The 13,154-nt window shown below is 42.3% G+C and overlaps 1 protein-coding gene across 5 annotated transcripts in view; it reads right to left on the bottom strand.

Moving 5' to 3' along the window:
- SLC44A3 (solute carrier family 44 member 3) overlaps nt 1-12,776 on the bottom strand; it is a 74,566-nt gene extending 61,790 nt beyond the window's left edge. For 2 of the 5 annotated variants that reach the window (XM_081307796.1, XM_081307797.1), the window contains exons 1-5: nt 12,207-12,776; nt 11,721-11,828; nt 7,346-7,488; nt 5,555-5,691; nt 4,365-4,458 (exon numbers count right to left, since the gene is read on the bottom strand). In XM_081307796.1, the coding sequence (XP_081163922.1) occupies nt 4,365-4,458; nt 5,555-5,691; nt 7,346-7,488; nt 11,721-11,828; nt 12,207-12,233 (509 nt within the window). In that variant the 5' untranslated portion in view covers nt 12,234-12,776. The remainder of the gene's footprint in view (nt 1-4,364; nt 4,459-5,554; nt 5,692-7,345; nt 7,489-11,720; nt 11,829-12,206) is intronic. The other 3 variants (XM_081307798.1, XM_081307800.1, XM_081307799.1) reach the window with 3 other exon arrangements.
- Between the last annotated feature and the right edge of the window lie 378 nt (nt 12,777-13,154).

Consider the following 13,154-nt stretch of genomic DNA (forward strand, 5'->3'; position numbering starts at 1 on the left):
GCAAACATAGCAGCGCCCAGCTGGAACCTCTATGTGAGAGGCTAGAACTAGAATTTACTGGGGCTGGAGGGGGAGTCTCAAACCTTTTAGATTTTTAAATACACAGGAGACTCAAAATACAGTGTTATATTGAACACCAAAAGGAAAAAGATATGCCTGCTTGTTATCTTCTGCAGTACTTTTTTGCTGCTCTTGAAAGCTCATACCTAGGTACACAAACCTTCTTGATATTCAGCTTTTGCATAAAAAGGGGATGCTAATACCTCACAGGATCAACAGAGGAAGAAGAAACAATTGGTGTAGTCAAAAAGAGGTATTTGGAAAATGTTCTTTGGCCCTATAGCCACACTTCTCAGGTTTTCTAGCTTTTGAATCTTGGCACCATTCTTCCATGATCAATATGATAATTTCCATCCTAAACAAACACGTACTTGTGTAGGAGAAGGAAATGGAGCCCTGGAGCCTATTTCTGTTTTCCTCACTCTGTCCAAGAAAAGGCCAGTCAATCAACAGTTTTGTCTTCACTTGAAAAGTTAGTATTGGAAAGGTCTGAATCTGAGAGTGGAAAGGGCTAGGACTGGCGGGAGAGGCAGAAAGATGGTGACCCAAGGACACAAGGTAGGGATGGTTTCCCTCCTAGCTTGGTGGGAGCCTAAGGAGGCCGCTGGCCAGGTGGTTCAGTCTGGCCTTGAACATTTAGATTGGATTAGAAACAAACACAGAAACTGCTGGGGTGTGAATGCCAGTCATCCCACTGGCTGGATGGGTGACTTCCCCTCTCTCTGATCAGTCTTCTCAGCTTTAGGACAGGGATGAAAAAAATACCCGTGGCACACAAGCTTTGTGAGGCCCAAAGAATTAACACACATCACGAACTCAGTACCTGGTAAGTATCAAAAGTTCAGTACATGTTCTCTGTGATTGTCATCACTATCAAGATAGAGGCTTGCTGTGGAATTTGGGTTGTCATCCCATTTACTGTAGGAGGAGACTTCACCCAACTCTGCTTAAGTGGCAACCTTAACAATTTCATTCTCTTCGATTCCATCTGCAGGCCCAGGTACAAATGGGATTCCTAAAAAATCTCTCTCTTTAAGTACTAAATAATTTTTCTTCAACCCACTTAAATATACTGAGTTTTTTTTCCTGGGTTAGGTCTCACTGAGACGTGTTTATGATATCTGACAACAACCAGAATTTTAAAAATAAGATAACATTGAAACATGGATGGAGTACTCTCTTCTGCAAATAATTATGGCTTCCTTCAGTTACCTACAACACAAGTACTCATTTTAGAAAAGAATGCCACCAATTCCATTCTATTACATATAGCTTTCCAGTTTTCCCAGCACCATTTGTTGAAGAGGCTATCTTTTCACAAATGTATACTTATGGTGCCTTTGTCTAGTATGAGATGACCATATTTATGTGGGTTTGTCTCTGTGTCTTCTTCATGTCTGTTTTGGTGCCAATATCATGCCTTTTTTATTACTATAGCTCTATAGTATAATTTAAGGTCTGGTATTGTGATGCCTCCTGCACCACTTTTCTTGCTAAGGTTTGCTTTGGTTATTCTGTGCCTCTTATTTTTCCAAATGAACTTCATGACTACTTTTTCTAAAGAATGTCATTGGAATTTTAAGAGAAATTGTATTTGATCTGTATTATGTTTTGTTAGTATGGTCATTTTGACAATATTAATTCTGCCTATCCAAGAACATGGGAGAGCTTTCTATCGTCTAAGGTCTTCTTCAATTTCTTTCTTTAGTGTTCTGTAGTTTTCATTGTAGAGGTCTTTCACCTCTTTTGTGATGTTGATTCCCAAGTATCTTCTTTCTTTCTTTCTTTTTTCTTTTCTTTTCTTTTTTTTTTTTTTGAGGCTATTGTGAATGCAATAGCTTTCCTGATTTCTCTTTCAGCTGATCCATCATTGGTGTGTGAATATCATTGATTTACAGGTGTTAATTTTATATCCTGCTACTTTGCTGAATTTGTTTATGAGTTCTAGAAGCTTTCTGATGGAGTTTTTGGGGGTCTTCTAAATATAGAATTATGTCATTGGCAAATAGGGATAATTTGGGCTCTTCTTTTCCTATTCGTATCTCTTTAATTTCTTTCTTTTGTCTAATTGCTCTGGCTAGGGTTTCAAGGACTATGTTGAACAGCAGTGGTGAAAGAGGGCATCCTGGTCTAGTTCTGGTTTTTAGAGGAAATGCTTTTAATTTTTCTCCATTTAGAATGATGAGATCCCATCTCACTCCAGTCAGAATGGCAATTATCAAGAATAAAAGTAACAATAAATGTTGGCAAGAATGTAGGAAAAAAGGTTCACTCATACACTGCTGGTGGGACTGCAAACTGGTGCAACCACTATGGAAAGCAATATGGAGATTGCCTAGAAAACTTAGAATGGAACCACCATTCAACCCAGTTACCCTACATCTTGGTTTATACCCAAAGGACTTTCAATAAGCATACTACAGTGACACAGCCACATCAATGTTTATAGCAGCACAACTCACAATGGCTAAGCTATGGAACCAACCTAGGTGCCCTTCAACAGATGAATGGATAAGGAAAACGTGGTACATTTACACAATGGAATATTACTCAGCCATAAATAAGAATGAAATTATGGCATTTGGTATGAAATTATGGTAGATGGATGGAACTGGAGAATATCATGGTAAGTGAAATAAGCCATTCCCAACAAACCAAAGGCTGAATATTCTCTATGATATGTGGATGTTAATACAAAATAAGGGGGTGGGGAGAAGAATAGAAGTTCATTGGATTAGACAAAGGAGAATGAAGGGCAGGGATGGGGGATGAGAATAGGAAAGAGAGTAGAATGAATCAGATATAACTTTCCTATGATAATATATGAGTACACAACCAGTGTAACTCCAGATCAAGTACAACCATAGAAATGGGAAATTATACTTCATGTATGTATAATATGTCAAAATACGCTCTACTGTCATGCATACCTGAAAAGAACAAATAAAAAGAAAAGAATGTCACCAAAATGGCTAACTATATTCTGCCTCATATGTAATTAAAACCTATTTGAGTATTTTTTGAATGCCTGCAAGATTAGCATTTTTCAAGCTTCACTTACACTTATAAGATCATGCAATAAATTATTTTTTAAAGTGCAGCAGAATAGAAACTATTATTATGAATTCTATGCAGGGGAAGTCTTATTCTGCAAGATCTCTATTTCTGTTTTCTATACCTAAGTAAATTTGATGGTATGGGTACACTGGGGTTGTGATATATTATTTTACTTATGTGGGTCCCAACCAAGAGTTTAACAAAGACTGTACTACTGGAAAGTTGGCACAAGTCCTTCACTTAAATTATTATTATTTCTCAGGGATTTTTTCTCAGTTCTTACTCATTGTAAATATACTTATGTTTTTCAAAAGGATAGCAACACCCAATCCAAGTTCTCCATTAACAAATCTCAGTAGCCCAACTGTGATAATGAATTGTATTTCCCCCTTTAGACTTTGTGAAGGTGTCAATGTGAACCGGTTTGCCCTGGCAATCACTACTTCATCATTACAACCAACTTGATTATACAAATATTTGTAAATTGCCTACGATGTGCCACAGTTGATAGGGAGGAATAAAACCTGCAAGGAGTTCACCCAGTAGATCCTTGAGAAGAAATATATGGAACCCACTCTGCCTTGCTCTCCCAGGCTGTTTCTTGTGGAGGAATCTAGTTATAAAAACCGACAATAGTTGGGTGTGGTGGCACAGGCTCGGGAGACTGAGGCAGGATTGTGAGTTCAAAGCCAGCCTCAGCAATTTAGCGAGGCCCTAAGCAACTTAGCAAGACCCTGTCTCAAAATTAAATATAAAAAGGGCTCAGTGGTTAAGCACCTCTGGGTTCAATCCCCACTACCAAAAACCACCCCCCAAAAAACAAAACAAAAAACAAAATGAACAATGTGTAGCTGCATGAAAAAGCACAAGTTCATGTTTTTACTTTGCAATAAAAGAAACAACACATACCAACTACTTCATAAAAATCACTCATTTGGTAATAAATTACGTATTATTTATATTATATATATGGCTAGCTGTAGGGTGTTGTTGGAAGACTATATATACATATATCTTTATTGTTTGCTAAATTTTCTCCTTATTTATCCTGGTTACTAGTACATTGTCCATTGTGTGTGTTGCAAATGATCCCTCCTTGTTTGTCCCTGGCCTTCTGTGGACCTTAAGCTCCCTGCAAGAGCTTACTCAATATGTCCTTCATGTTTTCTACAAAACATGCCTAGAAGAGTAGAAGACAAGTACCTGATAGCTATTGTTGATACATAAAGAAGTACAGAAGATTTTACCTTGGAGGAACTGGTAGCCTGGGGCATAGTGAGTTTGCATTTGGATTCCGGGTGTAGTTGAAGGAATTCAAGTTATAGATGCACAGGAAAGACCCTGAAAGCAGAAGACACAGACAGTACTATTTTCCTATATTAGACCCATTTTCCTGGTTGAAACCACTAAAGAAATCACAGCATTTTGCCAAGCCAGAAGGAGATGGAATACATTACCTGGATTTAGGAACCAGGTGACTTAAAAACAAAATGAATAAACACAATTTTAGATTGAGTTAGGGCCTCTTTTCTCTCTCTCTTCAAAACCACAAATTTAAAACTAAACATTAAATGATTGGTACTAAAATGATTTGAAGGATATTTGAAGATAATTTATTGCAGGAGCTTGATATTTTTAATTTGGCTTTGCAAATAATTTTTTTAAAATCTGGCATTGTATTTCTTAGGCAGATAAAATTTGCAGTGGGCTGCCTCACATTCCTTTTCCTTCCTTTGTTTAATTCTTAAAACAAAAATCTGAACCAGTGAGTCCAGAGCAAGTATTTCAGCTACATGAATGCTTTTGGTACAGTTTATGATTATTCAACGAGTCAACAAAAGTATCTACCGGCCCTAACAATTTCATCAAAGAACCAACTTGTAGTCAATTCGACCTGAAGCCTCAGGCCTTAAGAATCTGCTGTCTCTCAGGTGGTAGTGGTACATGCTTATACTCCCAGCAACTCCAGAGGCTTGCAAGTTTCTAGATGTTCATCAGGAGGATTGCAAGCTCAAGGTCAGCCTCAACAACTTAGACTGCATCTCATAATAAAAAGTCTGGGGATGTAGTTTTGTGGGAGAGTGCTTATGGGTTCAATCCTCAGTACCACGAAAAATAAAACTTTTAATAAAAGATATAATTTAAAAAAAGAGTCTGCTGTCTCTTTTGTGCTCTCTGTGGAAGACCACTTTGCTGCAGGGAGCAGGGAGCAGGCGCCAAACAGCCTAGGTTTCATAAATCCAGAGAGGCTGGAATGAAATTGAATAAGCTCATGAGAAAATGTTTAAGTCCTTTTCCACACAAGATGAGGCACCTCCAAAGAAGTAGCTTTCCAGAGAAAGCAGGGTCAGGCTAAATTACCCCATCTAGGTCCTCACAGTTTACTCCACTGTGGGAAGGTGTGGCAGGGAGAGCAAACTTGCCCCTTGGTGCCTACCACTGGTGTTTGCAAAGAGCTGAACCTCTTCCAAGGTGTTGAGCTGCTCTTCAGGACAGCTGGACACGCAGAGGGCAGTGGAACCAAGCTTCCTATCTTTGATATCCGGTTTGCAGGAATTCATAAAGAACACATGTCTAAGGAGACAAATGAAGCAGAAGCATGTCTTAGAGCATGGCCTCTCATTGGATCTAACTATAGACTTTAAAAAGTATCTACATACTGCCAACTATGAGAATTAATAAGGCAAACTTTTAATCAAATGCTTCAGCATCACTGAATGTATATTATGCCAATCAGGGGTCATCTACATAGTAGCACAGCTTGTGAACCATACTCAAATGTTAACAAAACTTTCCTTCTCCAGATTTAGCATTTTCATGGCATAATTCTGGGAGGTACCTGAGGGAGAGAAGGCATTAGTTAAACTGCCCATAGATTGCCAGATATGGATGCATAAATTACTCACTGGCATCCCTGTCAACTATATCCCGCCCAAGAGTGTTCAAATAAACCCCAGAGAACAGCTGAACACAGAATACAGGGAAGTGACAAATGGAAAGGAGAAAGTGGCCAATGTTGGGAACTAAGCGCATTTTAAGAGCCAGGACATTTAGAAGACCCTGCCTACAGCTACCCAGCGGCTGGGTAAGATAGGGCAAAGAACAAAATTAGGCCCAGCAATCTGGTGCATACCTGTAATCTCAGTGGCTCAAGAGGCTGAGGCAGGAAGATCACAAGTTCAAAGTCAGCCTCAGTAATTTAGGGGGGCTCTAAGCAACTTAGAAAGACCCTGTCTCTAAACTAAGGAAAAAAAAAAGCTGGGGTGTGGCTCACTGGTCAAGTGCCCCTGGGTTCAATCCCCAGCCCCAAACAAAACAAAACAACAACAAAAAACTGGTATTACCATTCATGGTTCATTTGCAGGCAGTGGCAGCTCTTGGGCCACTGTCTAACACATATCCAGGCTGCTGAAATCAGGAATGTCAAAGGAAGAGCCCTGTAGTCTGTCTGCTATGGGAGAGGCCTTGAGAAAGGGTCTCAGAAGCCACTTTCCCTCCAGCTAAGGATGGCAGGAAGGGAGGTGGTGCACAAAGAGAAGGGGGACCCATCTCCTGGGTGTTTGGAAAATAGATATTTTGTTTTTAAAAATTTTTAAATTGTGTTAAAATAGACATAGAATTTACCATCTTGGTCATTTTAAGTCAGGTGGGTGGCATTAAGTACATTCACTGTGTGGCCACCACGTGTTGCCATCCCCACCGTCCATCACAGACCTCTTTCCTTCTGGCAAAATGGAAACTCTGTTCCCAATAGACAGTAACTCCCCATTCTCCCTTCTCCTCCCCTGGAAACCATGCTTTTCCTGTTTCTGAGAATGACTACTTTAGCTACCTCTTAAGTGGAATCCCCTTCCTTTTAGTGATTCTATTACATTATGGATAATAACGGCAACAACCTTTATTGTTCCCTAGCTATTGCAGTTATCCTTAGACAAGCTGTGAGGTGGGTATAATAATTACAAACTGGGCTCAGAGAGGCTAAGGATTCTGCCCAAGGCCACAGAGCTGAAAAGCAGCAGAGGTTGAAGCTGCACCTGGGACGGCACAGCTGCACACACACACACACACACACACACACACACACACACACACACGACCCTCCTGCTAATGAGAGGGGCTGACAGTTTTGACCAGAAAACCAGTTTCCAAACTCTAATTTCCCAGACAAATGTGTACAGCTTTGAAACACAGTCCCTCTACTGGTTGGGGACTTAACTCCGACACTTACTTTTTTAGGGTCATGTCTTGCCCTGAAAGAGGGGCCCCTTCCACTGGGGAGTTCCTCTTGCCGCACACGTTGCCAAAGCTGTCATAGCCGAACAGGAGTCTTGCTGTGGCTCCAGCCACTGCCGAGTAGCCCATGATGAACATCTAGAAAAGCCCAGGGGTACGTGAGGGCCTGCCCACAGGATGCAAGACACTGTCCCTGTGTCCCTGAAGATGGAACCAGGTAAAACACAAATCTCTCCAGCTCCCCAGAAATTCCCTCTTTGAGAAGCAACAACTGAATCTGCTTAGTATCCTGCCATTTGAATCTGGGTTTTAGCAGGTTAGGTGTGTGTGGGGGGGTAGCAACCTGAAACATGTGGATTCCTCTCCATTTTCTTACCTCTTCACCTTCTGACTTTCTTCAGGAATCTGTCAATTTTTGGTTTCTGACACATTTCATTGGGACAAAAAAAAAAATTTTTTTTTTTCCTCGAGATTTTTGGTTTATCTAAGTGCATCAAGGCCAGGCTCATTATTTCCCCCAAGTTTTCTTCCTTTCTTCTTAAAAACAAATTGGTGGTGGTGGGGGGTCTTTTAGTGATCTCTGTAAAGGTTACAGTTGAAGTAGATTAAAATATTATTTACAAGAAGACTCTGCCTTAAAAAAAGTGTTTTGGAGTAACTGCTTAAATTCACAAAATAGAGAACTTAAGAAAAAAAGAATTTCAGGAATTCTGTTGGACACAACATCTTGCAATCAATAGTCTTTTTTTTTTTTTTTTGTACTGGGGATTGAAACCAGGGGAACTTGACCACTGAGCTACATGCACAGTCCTTTAATTTTTAAATTTTATTTTAAGACAGAGTCTTGCAAAGTTGCTGAGAGTTTCACTAAGTTGCTAAGGGTGACTTCCAACTTGAAGTTCTCCTACCATAGCTGGGACTATAGGCTTGAGGCCTTCATGCCAGGCTTGATGTTCATTTTTATCTAATTTTATAGTGAATGTGGAATATTTGAAATTTCAGTTCAAACTATTCATTGATATGCATTACCAGGCCTTCTGCCAATATTGAATATGTTTCTTCCTGGAACACAAATTTAGTGTTGCTAGTTTCCCAAAATACAACACCTATTTAGAATACTGTTTAGTATTTGATGCAAACAAGCTCATTGCGGGACCGAGTATAGAGTATACCACTCAGTAACATACCATATGGAGATATGTTCCAAAGGGGCATCCAAAGTCAAATACATTTCAGATATTCTGCTTTCAATACTAATTTGGAAGTAAAAGTACCAAACATTCTTTAAGTGTCAAGTGTGTGCCAGAGACTCTGTTGGAGTATCTAAGGATGAATAAAACATAGTCCCTGTCCTCAAGAAACTCAGCTTAGAGGATATGGGGGAAAAGGTACACTCTTACATTGCCAGTGGGACTGAAAATTGGTGCAACCACTCTGGAAAGCAGTATGAAGATTCTACAGAAAACTTGGAATGGAACCACCATTTGACCCAACTATCCCACTCCTTGGTTTATACCCAAAGGACTTAACATCAGTAATACAATTTATAGTATATCAATGTTTATAGCAGCTCAATTCACTATAGCTAAGCTATGGAACTAGCCTAGGAGCCCTTCAACAGATATTTGAATGGATAAAGAAAATGTGGTACATATACACAATAGAATATTACTCAGCCTTAAAGAAGAATGAAATTATGGCACTCGCCAGTAAATGGATGGGACTGGAGAATATCATGCTAAGCAAAATAAGCCAATCCCAAAGAACCAAAAGTCAGATGTTTTCTCTAATATGTGGATGCTAATTCATAATAAAGTGGGGCGGCTAGGGAAGAATAGAGATACTTTGGATTAGACAGAGGGGAGTAAAAAGAGGGAGGTGTGTGGGAGTAGGAATGACAGTAGAATGAACTGGACATAATTACCCTATGTGCATATATGATTACACAGAAAAGGTGTAACTCTACATCATGTACAACCAGAAGAATGAGAAGTTATACTCCATTTATGTATGATGGTCAAAATGCATTCTATGCCATGTAAAACGAATTAGAAGTAATAAAAAATAAAGTAAAAAGAAACTCAGCCTAGAAAAGAGTAGGACTTTTCAACTACAAACCTTGAGCTTCCTGCTCCCCACTTTCCAGGGTCCTCCATGATCTATGAGACCACATTTGAGAATGAATAGGTCATTCATTGAGAATGAGTAGGTCCCCTTACTAGTAGACAGGGTCTCACTCATTTAAAGGCTGTGGATATAGAGATGACTCTGTGCCCACAAAGCTGGCATGGTAAGCTTACCCAGCAATGACATGCCCACCTCCTGTCCTTCTGACTTGCAGCACAGCAAATAAGGTCCTGATTGCATTTGGGCTCAGGGGGAAGAGAAGGGTTTTATACTTCTACACAGCTCACTAGAGACCTAATTACGAAGTGACATTTTTCATTTGCCATGAAGGTGTATGTGATCTCTCCATTGGAAAGCTTGTGGGGAGGAATGGAAAGTTTTTAGGAGGAAGTAGGAATAGGATTTGAGTTTTCCTGAGTCCCTGCCATAACACAACTCGTACCCTAAACCATCATTGTTCTAATTGCAAACATACATGTGCAATTGCACTTGAGAGGTGATACAGGAGGTTGTGACCACCAAGGAGGTTACTGTCAATGTGGATGGGGATATTAGAGAAATGGAAACTTGAAATATGAATAGAAAAGGACAAGGTTGGAGGGTATCATGGGGAGGCAAGTAGAAGCAGAGTTGACCCAGAGTTTGAGATGTTCTGTTCTGTGTATTTTATGCAAACATAAGCACTAGCTGGTGCTTTTCCTATCTGCAAGAGACTATAGTTGTAATGCAGACATCTTCCCCCAAGCCTTCATTGTCTAGCCCAAACTCAAGGCAGCACTATCAATAATAATCCTGTCCAGTATATCACCCGTTAGAACATCTGTCACAAGACAAGAAGCAGATCCGCAAAGACGGGGGGGGGGGGACCCTTTTTCTGTATTTTAAATATGTTCTGTGGCTAAAAATGTTGCAGAAGCTACAAAAAGTCAACTAAGAAAGGACTCTCCCTATTAAATCTGAACTCAGTGAAGAGAACTTGGATATATGGAAACCTTCAGATTTATTCTGCAAATACAGTGTAATTTTAAAGCACTTTCCAGCTTCATGTCATGTTTCAGCTGGTTCATAATTCTTCAGGCTGTAGTGGACCATCTATAAATCCTTCCCACAGACAGTTGTTGGGCTGAGATTTGGAAGGGATGTATTAGCTTTGAACCATAGAGGGGTTAGGGAAGATCGCTAAATGACAATAGCAGTCCAAGGTCAAAGCTGCCAGGGACAAGGCAGGGCAGCTGCTCCCTGCACGGATACAATAGCAGATCCAGATAAAAGCACCTGCCATCTGTGGGGAAGGGAGGCAGAATGTGTTGTAGGTGCACTGCCTCTCTCAGCTCCTCAAGGCCATGGTATAAACAGCATCAGCAGCAACATAAAAGTGGTATGCCTTTCAGGCCAACCTGCCACTGTACCTGTAATCCAGTCTGGCTCTGTGAAACCAGTCTGCAAAGTCAACAAGTGAACACATGAACGCTTTACTTACTTAGAACAATGAACATGATATTTTAGGGTCTATTCTAATTGAACTCTTTCAACAAAGATAGTTACTAACTGGTAGTTATTATCAGGTTTTATAAATTAATCATTTACCATGCAGCAAATAGCCTGCCTCAACCTGGCATGGAAAATTTCAAGAACATGGCCTTTGAAAAAAAGTTGAGTGAGACTTTTTCTGCTGCATTTACAACTCTAAAATAAGTATAAATGTGTCAAGGTTCAGCTTCCAAGAGACTCTCTTAGGACTAACATGGCACAGCCAGATAAGGTCTACCAGCAACTACCTGGAAACTAGAGTGGGAACAGTTATTACCTACTTACCTAAAGGGCCCATTCTGAGATACTAAACACAATATACCAAGAGTGTGTATGCATTTCAGAGTTTCTAGGCTCTCTCTGGATTTGCCTTTGTTAGAGGCTAGCAAAAGCTTGAGGAATATTTGATTTAGGGGTTTGACAGACACTAAGAGAACTTCCAGAGAGCTCAGATAATTCTCACTGGCCTTACTACACAATGATCCCAGAGCAAACTCTGATTCTCAGTTTCCTAATGGAGTTAACCAGTGGAGCCTGCAGCAAGACAGATTTCACAGCAAGTGCCAGACAAGAATTCCCCAGAACTAAGGTTCATTCTGGGCTAATGACATAAGTTTTTCATTGAAGCATAAACTTTAAGCAATTAACGTTTGAGGCACTTTTATTTCGGAACACACACATTGGCCTCTTCCCTGCCAAGCAGCTACGCTTACCAAACCGGTCCAGAAGAAAAAGAACAGGAATAGCCATGCTGTATCTGTGCATTTCCTATAAATCTGGGGTCGCCACTCTCTTGGCCTGGGAGCTCTTTCTTCAGAAACCTTCCAGAAAAAAAAAAAAAAAAAAAAAAAAAAAGGAGAGGTGAGAAAAAGAATAAACAACCAGGTAGACACCCAACGTCCCAGAGCGGATGTTAAATCCCCAGCAGCCAAGTTCTTACCTGGAGGTGCACCTGACCACAGTCCCCCTGTCCCACCCCGCGGCCAGAGTCTCCTTCATCTCTGCCCCAGCACCTGCGTGGGGACCCAGAGTCCTCCTGGCCAGGGGCCCTCGGGGTTTGGAGGTGCCTGACCAGAGGCTTATCCCCGAGGGTTGGGGGCAGCAGTGTCCCGGCAGGGCAGGTGGCAGGTGCCTGCAGGAATCAGCCTCAACTCCTCCCTCCGGGTTCTAAGCCGAGAGCCAAAGTTGCAGGCACTCACCAGGTACTCGGCACCCAGGCACTGCATCGTGTCTTCGGCGGCTGGGTTGGGGACTCCGAGCGGCCGCGGCCGCAGTGCGCGCAGAGCCCCGACGCCCCGGCCGGTCCGCCGAGGAGGGGCGGAGGGCGCAGTGCTGCACAGCGGCCGCCTCCGCGCGCCCTGCGCTGGGCCCTGGGCGCCTTCCCCCGCGGCCCTGGGTTGAGATCCGCCCTTTCTCTGCCTTGATTTCCTGCTTAGCTCTTTCCGCTGTTGGCCGGCGTCCTGCCCTGTTTGGAGAAGAGGTCCAGGACACCTCGTGCCGGCCAGATCAACCACCTGCGCGGCAGCGGCGCCCAGGATGTCGCCTAACCTCTGCAAGCGCCACGGCTGGGGCAGAGCCTGCCGCGCCACGACCCAGGGCGGGCCCTCCTGCGGCCTGATGTAGGTGCTCTGCCACGGCAGTGAGCAGGAAGTGAAGTCTCACCTCATTGTCCTGCGGGGTGGGGAAGTTAGAGCGGTGTGTGACAGGTGAGCAGCAATTACTGTGTGCCATATTCTGCTGTGCCCGCTTTACAGGCATTCTTCAATAACCACCAGGCGGAAGCTATTGTTACCCCCAATCTACAGGTGAGGAAAACGGAGGCACAGAAGAGCGGTGTTGTAATTTGAGGAGATGCAGCTAGGAAGTTGTAGAGAGGCAAGAACTGAACTCAGCACTCCAAGAGGCAGGCTCTCCAGGTGGCTCCTCCAGCAACACTTCGGTGTCTCCCCTGCAGCTTCTGTTTCTATAGGACGGTGTATCCCGAGGCTGCCAGGCTGTCTCCCCACTGTCCACCCTAGAGATTCGCCGGTTCCGAGTACTACAGTGAGAACCGAACCTGCAGAGCCTGGAGACTGCCTTAATTCTTGAGTGTGTGGGAGGCGGCTGGGACCAAGTATTTTAGATTCCGGCCTCACCTCTCCCTGCAT

Source organism: Spermophilus citellus, assembly GCF_964194105.1.
Source record: "Spermophilus citellus genome assembly, chromosome: 9".
NCBI lineage: Eukaryota > Metazoa > Chordata > Mammalia > Rodentia > Sciuridae > Spermophilus > Spermophilus citellus.